General features: G+C 43.7%; 1 protein-coding gene across 1 annotated transcript; it reads left to right on the forward strand.

The window, feature by feature from the left end:
* The first annotated feature begins 245 nt into the window (after positions 1–245).
* On the forward strand, positions 246–7,241 carry LOC131456020 (protein zyg-11 homolog). Its single transcript, XM_058624010.1, has 14 exons — positions 246–292; positions 1,367–1,532; positions 2,219–3,009; positions 3,173–3,313; positions 3,670–3,846; positions 4,494–4,558; positions 4,850–4,949; positions 5,188–5,238; positions 5,581–5,742; positions 5,851–5,898; positions 6,114–6,314; positions 6,413–6,465; positions 6,788–6,885; positions 7,013–7,241. The coding sequence occupies exons 1-14, from the start codon at positions 290–292 to the stop codon at positions 7,183–7,185; spliced, it is 2,229 nt and encodes a 742-aa protein (XP_058479993.1). The 5' UTR covers positions 246–289; the 3' UTR covers positions 7,186–7,241.
* The last annotated feature ends 670 nt before the right edge of the window (positions 7,242–7,911 follow it).

The following is a 7,911-nucleotide window of genomic DNA, read 5'->3' on the forward strand; positions in this document are numbered from 1 at the left end:
TAAAGTAATGCATTTGGAGCAGAAATAAACAGCGCCAGTGACGTCACGTGGACTGACCAATAGGGAGCGCTCACTCTGTGACAGTTGACGCCGGACAATCCACAGCACCTTCTGTGATCAAAACAAGAAGAAGAATTCACAACTTCTTGGTTCATTTAAAGCGAGAAAAAAAAACCGTATTTATCATTTATTCTGGTTATGGCGTCTTTTGTTTTGACTTGTGCGTAACGACGCGCCTGAGGGTTTTTTTTTTGGCTTCCTGTCGACTGTTTACTTTTTTTTTTAAACCATGGTGAGTTTGTCTCTTCCTCTTTCAATCGTAAACATGTAGCTATGTGATGTGTTGTTGTTTTTTCGTGCCCTTTGAGTCGGTGACCAAAGTTGAACCTCGACTCTGCGTTAAAGAACCAAGTGACTGTGTTTCATAGAGCGGCTGTTGTGATTAGTGCTTTAAAGGGGCTTTACGCGTGTGCTTCATCTGTCCAGGATAAAATTAGACTCATCCAACGTTAGAGCTCCTGTGTCACTGTGGATCACTTAGGGCTCAAGAAAAAGCCTGTGCGTTTTAAATGTGTTTTCATTGAACTAAAAGATTATTGAGCCCAAATTATTATTTTAATATTATATTTAATGATTTTTTTTCTTTTTCCTTGAATTGGGTTAAATGTAAGATCACTAGACTCATGCTTAGACCTCACATACACATGGGTTTGCACCAGGGATGGGAATCAGTATCGGTCCGATACTGGTCAAAATCAGGGCATCGGATATCGGACAGATAAAAATGTCAAAATGTGAAACAATCCAAAAATCCTATATATTGCATGCTTAACTATGCACAGACTTTTTAAACTGTGAATGTCATGTTTGGGCTGATTATTTCCTCTTTATAGGAGAACAATAGTTACACAGTTGGAGAATTATGTCTTTGGAATGACTCAGCACAAAATGTGTGGTATCAGCCCATCCCTAGTTTGCACAGGTGGTTTGACAATGGGAGGACCCCATAGCATCAATTATCAATTAAAAGTGTTATAATGCTCTAAAATCACTATTCAGTGGTCATTTCCTGGAGTAAATATGTTTTATTATAGTCTTGAGCTGATTTATTTTACTCTGCTGCCATTTACCCATTCACACATGAATACAACACATCAATGTGCAGTGCTTTTATTTATTAATTCACCTGGTCCTCGCACAGCCCACAGGAGCAACTTGAGGTGAAGTGTCCAGTATGTACAGTAGACATGATGCCCTTTGTTTACATGAGCTTCTTCCCCCCAGGAAATGTCTGTACAATCCACTGCACACACACATATGTGGAATGATCTTTGTTCTTCTTTGTACCCGGTGACTTGTCACACAGGATGCTGAGGGCCCCCAGGCCTTGTGCAACCTCTGTCTGGCTCAGGTGTGCCACAGCCTGGACTTACTGTGCAGCAGGCGAGCAGATGGATCCATGAGCCTCAACCGGGCTCCACACTTACCACAGGAGGTAGCTGAACAGCTGCTCCATAAAATGGCGACTACAGGTAGGTCAAAGGGTCAGAAATTGCTCCGTTAGCATCATTATCGTCAACAGCGCCGGTATAGACCTTCAATACTTTTGTGGTATTAACTGGACTTGCTCTGTATCACTCAGTATCAAATAAGTGTTGCCATTCTGTGTCAAATTCTGGAGTTAATATCATTAGCTTCAGTGAGCCAATAAGCCTGCAGCATATTGTTTGACCGAGATCTAACAGTGCCTGTGATTGGCTCTGTAAAAGCATGCGGGAAGTCACGACCAGAGAAGGAGCTCATTCCCCAAAGCAGAAGAGGAAGATGAGGCTTAATGTGTGTTGTGTTTTGAGAGGCTGGGAATTTTATGAAAGAAGATACTGTATAAGTTGTTTTTCAAATAAAATACAGTAATATGTCAATAATATTACAGTATCAACATTTTCAACAATATCCAGCCCCCTGTCATCAACTTCAACAACATTTAGCTACTATATGACAATTATGGAGAGCAGACCTTCATTTTCATGCTTACTACATTCTGTATGAAAAGTCCCTGACTCACTCTGTCATCCTATGATTTATTAGTTCACAGTGCACTACACTGTATGACAGGCTGAACTGATGGAAACATCCTCCTCCACAAACACATACAGTATGTGGCGAAACTGGTGCAGCTTTTTCCTAAAACATTGCTCTGTTTGCGTCTCTGTACAAGGAATCCTGAATGACACAACTGTTGGCATTTTCCGAAACTGCAAAGAGCTCCGTCTGTGTCGAGCCTCCATCCGCTACTGTCCAGTGTCTGCGGAAGCTTTCCACTTGGCCCTCTGTCCTCATCGCCTGCAGGACCTAGACGCCTCCTGGGTCCCTGGGTGCATCACTGGGGCTGATATTGTCTCAGGACTGGCCTCAAACGTGGAGTGCCGGGCCAGCCTGCAGAGGTTGACCCTCAGTGGTCTACATTTGGACTGGGAGATGCTGGAGGAAAACGATGGTGTCCGTGTTGGCTTCAGCTCTCTGCGGGGTCTGAAGACGTTAAACTTAGCCAACACAGACTTGACTGATGCTGCCCTTGAAGATATCTGCACTCTCCCTCAGCTGGAGGCTCTGGATATCTCCTGCACTGCTGTTTCCCAGCTGGAGGCTCTCCTCCAATGCAAGAACACCCTGAGGTCTTTAAACGCACACCGGCTGCAGCAGCTGGATATGTCACCTGACAGGATGCTCTTTGTCCTCAGCCAGCTTCATGCTCTTAGGCATCTGGACTTATCACATGACCACTTTGCTGGGGATGAGAGAGATGAGGATGAGACGGTGCAGCAGCTTCTGGAGGGGAGTCCTCAGGTTCTCCCTCACCTCATTTCTCTTGATATCTCTGGCAGAAAAAGAGTCACTGAAGCAGCATTGCGAGTGTTTGTGGAGGCCAGGAGTGAGCTGGTCTTTCTGGGTCTACTAGCCACCAGGGTTTGCTCCAGCGAGGCGCTCTCATCACGGAAAAATCTCAAAGTAAGTCTTGAGTGAACATTGTGCGCAGAGTTGATGTCATACTATGGGTTGTGAGAGGCCTGGACATCATCTTCCCATTTAAATTTGGTTTGAGGCTGATTATTTTTATGCATTTGCCGTATATGCACATTGTATTTCACATCTAATGAACTCATGTTCTCAGGTGACCGGAGAGGCTAATGAGAAACAGGTGTGTGAGGCCCTGAGAAGGTACAGAGACAGGGAGTGTTTCACACGAGAGGCCCTCATCCATCTCCACAATCTAACCACAGACATCGACAAACCACGGCCGGATATGCTAAAGGTCGGGTTGGTTCATTTCTCGTAGTTTCTTCATGTGTAACATCCCAAGGAGTGGGAACAAGTATGGAGAATACATTTGCAGCTACTAGCTAGAAAGACAGTTTTCATCATTTTTCTGTCTGATCTGTCTGATACTAGATGTCTGTAGTAAAAATAGACTGAGGTGTATGATATTAGTACAGACAAACACAGGACTGTACGTTCATTTGCAGTTTTCTCATAGGAATGGACAAGTAACTCTTCATTGTAAGAACATTAGTATGAGGTGACTTCAGACACTAAAACAAAGCTGCAAAGTGTTGCTGACAGTTCCTGAAAACACGAGTGACGGTGACACGGACCTCCTGTTTCCTGCAGCTGGTGCTGAGTGGGATGCGGAGCCACCCCTCCTCCCTGCACGTCCACCTGGTGGCCACTGCGTGTGTGTTCAACCTGACCACTCGTGACATGGCGGAGGCCATGCCCGTCAGCTTGATCACCGCCACTGTCGCCCAACTTCTGTATGCTATGAAGACCTTCCCCAGCCACTGGCAGGTCAGGGGCCATGTTTATAATAATTGATTTATATATAGCAAATAGTCAGTGCTGTACAATAATTAAAACCAAACATGTAAAGCAGAGGGAGAACAGCAAAGGTAAACAAGCAATGAAGAGCAAAACATAACGGACAGAACAAGAGAAAATTCACTGAAAAAACAACCTTTAAAAGTCAGTATTTAAGATTTAAAAACAGCTACAGTTTTAGGAAAGACCAGTAAGAGGAGTCTGAGGATCTCAGGGAGCAGGAGGGGATGTATGGTATTAAAAGTTCTATTAAATAACCAGTGCTGACTTTAAAAAGGTTTTTTTAAATCTTGAACCCTTGAAACAACAGGTAACCAGTGTATAGTAGCCAAGATGGGAGTGATGTAAGTGAAATGAGGCATTATTATGACATCATATACTTACACAACAGATGAATGTTATAACAAAAGCTTTCGACCAGCTGTCTTTAGGAGTTACTACTTTAGTTAGAACTGCATACGTCTCTGGATTTGAGGTTAAACAGCTAGATTGTCAAACTTTTTGGGTTTTCAAGTCAAATTTTCTGGTCTAAATTTTACATTTGCTTCCAGCTCAACTGGTGGATTTTCTTACACCTGAGTGTTGACTCAATTCATTCAACTATTTCATCTCTCCAGGTGCAGAAAAACTGTCTGCTGGCTCTCTGCAGCGACTACATCCTTCAGGATGTCCCCTTCGACAAGTTAGTTTAACTTTACTCTGTTTACGACGTATGAGCCCACAGTCATGCAGTAGCCAAGATAATCACTGCAGTAGTTATAGTGGCAGGGTGGTGTGGAGTTTTTCCAGAAGATTGTGATCCAGCCAGAACATATTTTCTCCTCTGGCCTCACCGCTAAAAGAAATATACACCTTCCAGATGTAAAAGTGCAAACCAGGACTCTGATTTTTCTTTTTGCCTGTCTGTACATTATCAGTTTTTTTTTGTAATGACGTGTTCCTCATACCTACGTACTCTGCCATCTTTGTCCAGGTATTCAGCAGCCACCCTGGTTATTAACTGGCTGAGCAACCATGAGGACTTGACTCTTCAGAGGATGGCCGTTGCTGTCATCTCCATTCTGGTGGCCAAGGTCAAGGCTCTCACTCACTTACTATGTGCGTTAGTTGGCCGCATGGGTTCAGTCCCACCTGTTCAGTTCAGAGCTCCTGCCTCAGCAACACCACTCTGAACAGGCAACATTAAACTGTTCATTTAGGCTGCTTAAATAAAGCTAATTTCCCTGTTTGTTTGAGACACTGACATTTAAGAAAAACAAAAAAAAAAAGGTTGAAACTCAAAGAAGTGCTTTTGTTTTGTTTTATTCGCAGTTGTCGACGGAGCAGATTGCACAGCTCAGCAAGGACATCTTAATTATGAAGGTACATTTAACATATCCAGGGTATTTGGTTTCAAACATACACAACGTTCCTGGATTAGCAGTAGATATGCAGCGGAGTGTATTTCTAGTTCTCCCTCTCTCTTCCTCTCCCTATCATTCTCACCAGCTGTATTTTCCATGACCCAGTGTGTAGACTATACTCATCTACTCACTGTCACCACATTGCTCCATGAACTTCAGTTCAGATTGTATTTATTGTAAATCTGCTGCCACATCTTTCTGTGTCGGTCATTTTATGCAAAAAAAATACAAAATTAACCAACTTCTTACTAGAGGATGTTTCTTATGTTTCTATGAATCTCTTCTGTCTCTTGTCTTACAGCAGCTGCTGTCTATCGTGCAGCAGAGGGCCATGGTGGGAGTGGTGGACTCCACTCTGAAGTTTGCCCTCACCGCTCTGTGGAACCTGACTGATGAGATGCCCTCTGCGGCCCACAACTTCATTCAGTGCCAGGGCCTGGAGCTGTACGCTGAGGTTCTGGAGGTACAGGAGCCCTAAAAACAAACACTGATGCACAGATCGTACAACAAAAACGTACCAATATGGAAGGATACAGACAGACAAACTGACGTTTTTTTGCCTTCTTTGCAGACGTACCACGCTGAGCCTTCTATTCAACAGAAACTTCTTGGCCTCCTGGTGCGTTCCATTTGTGTAAATGTAGTGTCAGTAGTCGTTGTGGAACTTTGAATCCATGGGTGTAATGTAACATGGCAAGAAAAAGAGATAAAGCTAAAGAAAAAGACAAGAAAAAGAGTTTGGTTTAGGCTGTTTGGATGAATTCCAGTGTCTTGCCTTGATGAACATTCAAAGCCGTGCCAATATCTCTGCCAACATTTGTCGGTTTGATGCAGAACAACATAGCCGAGGTGGAGGAGCTGCAGGCCGACCTGTTGGACGAGGAGCTGCTGGAACACGTCCTCACGCTCCTGCTGGATTCCCACGTGGAGGTTGGCGTCCGTTACTTTGCCGGAGGGATTCTGGCACAAGTCGCCTCCAGACCAGAGGCCTGGACCCTGGACAAGGAGCTCCACGATACCATCCTGAAGCAGCTGGTGGGTGGTTTGAATGCCGGTTGCTATCATTTAATGGACAATAGAATTCACCTTTGGCTCTTTTTTTTTTTTTTTTGAATGTTCTTCTTTCTTTACAGCACACGTCCATAATGACATGGACCCCACTGGAAAGAGAAATGGTGTCTTACAGGTGAGACAGAGAAGAAGTGTGTAAGCAGTCGTTTTAAAGCATGTATTCTGTTCTCTCTTATTTCTCATCATTTACACGTCCTACATGTGCTTGTTGCCCAGTTAAGAACTTACATAAAACTGCAGGGTTAAAAAGAAAAGAAAAGAAAAGAAAAGAAAAACATTGAGTATATTACAGAGTTGTAATAACATCAATAAATCATTTTATCCCATTCAGGAATTGATTCAATTGAAAATAAACGTCTGCCGGTGGCTCTGCACCTTGCACTGATGCCTGATAGCACACACCAAATGTAATTCATCTTAGTGTACGTACATTTCAGGTCGTTCCGTCCATTCTGCCCTCTGCTCCAGACGCGCCAGGCCCCGGGGGTGCAGCTGTGGGCTGTGTGGGCCATACATCTGGTCTGCAGTCAAAACAGTAAGACACTCAATGTGAAACTGATTTAATTGGACATATTGTTAGAGGTGAGGTTTCATTGCTCTCTCTCTCTGTCTCTCTGTCTCTCTCTCTCTTGTCTTATTCTTCTTCCTCCGCCATTTTCTAGAATCACATTACAGCAGCATGTTGGAGGAGGAAGGCGTGACTGAACTCCTGAAGGCTTTAGTCGCACATCCGGACACGCACAGCGACATTAAGGGACTGTCGGAGAGCGTCCTGCGAATGGTAGAGCAACACCAGAGTCACTCTGGGGCCTTCAACAACCAGACGGAGCCTTGAAACTCCTGACAAAAGCAGAAGAGAACATATAATAGTGTCAAATATGGGAATTTTTAAAGTGCTGGTTGTGGAGTTATTTTGGGGATTTACACAATGCTGAGTTCAAGTTGCTGCTAGATTTTGTTTAAAAAAAAAGAAAAGAAAAAAGAAAAGTCATTCCCCAAATAAACAACAACGATTGTGCTGATAAACCACTACCTGCCACTAGAGGGTGCTTCAGCGCTGTCGCTTCAGGCCTCTCGTCTTAAGAGCTTGTTATTCATTCATTAGATTCAAGATCTGACGTGATAAGTGACATGAAATTGACATTGTTCATTCTTTTTTCCCTTTAGAGCCCTCATTATGAAGTAGTCAGTGCTTGAAAGCAAGTTAATCTCTCCTCCCTTCAATCTATCCCCCCCAGTGGGATTATGATGAATTCATTATAATTTATGTAACTCAGCTGGAAGACAGAGCAGCTCCCAGATATCCAGAGTCTATTCTTAGTTGGCCTATTGATATTTCTCTTTAGAAAGTGGAGGAACGAACTCATCAATGTGTGAGTCGCGCCACCACGCTCGACTTTTACGTGTCAAATCCCCGGAAGGACAGGAAATGTCATCGTGGCTGTGGGGTCAGTGAGCGACGTCGCAGTAGAGCAGTGTAAACTGACAAAGGGTCAGCGTTTAACAACATCACCAACCCTTAACTTGACAGTCCTGCAGGGATCAAAGGTCAAATTGTGAT

This window comes from Solea solea, chromosome 1 (assembly GCF_958295425.1).
Source record: "Solea solea chromosome 1, fSolSol10.1, whole genome shotgun sequence".
In the NCBI taxonomy this organism is placed as follows: domain Eukaryota; kingdom Metazoa; phylum Chordata; class Actinopteri; order Pleuronectiformes; family Soleidae; genus Solea; species Solea solea.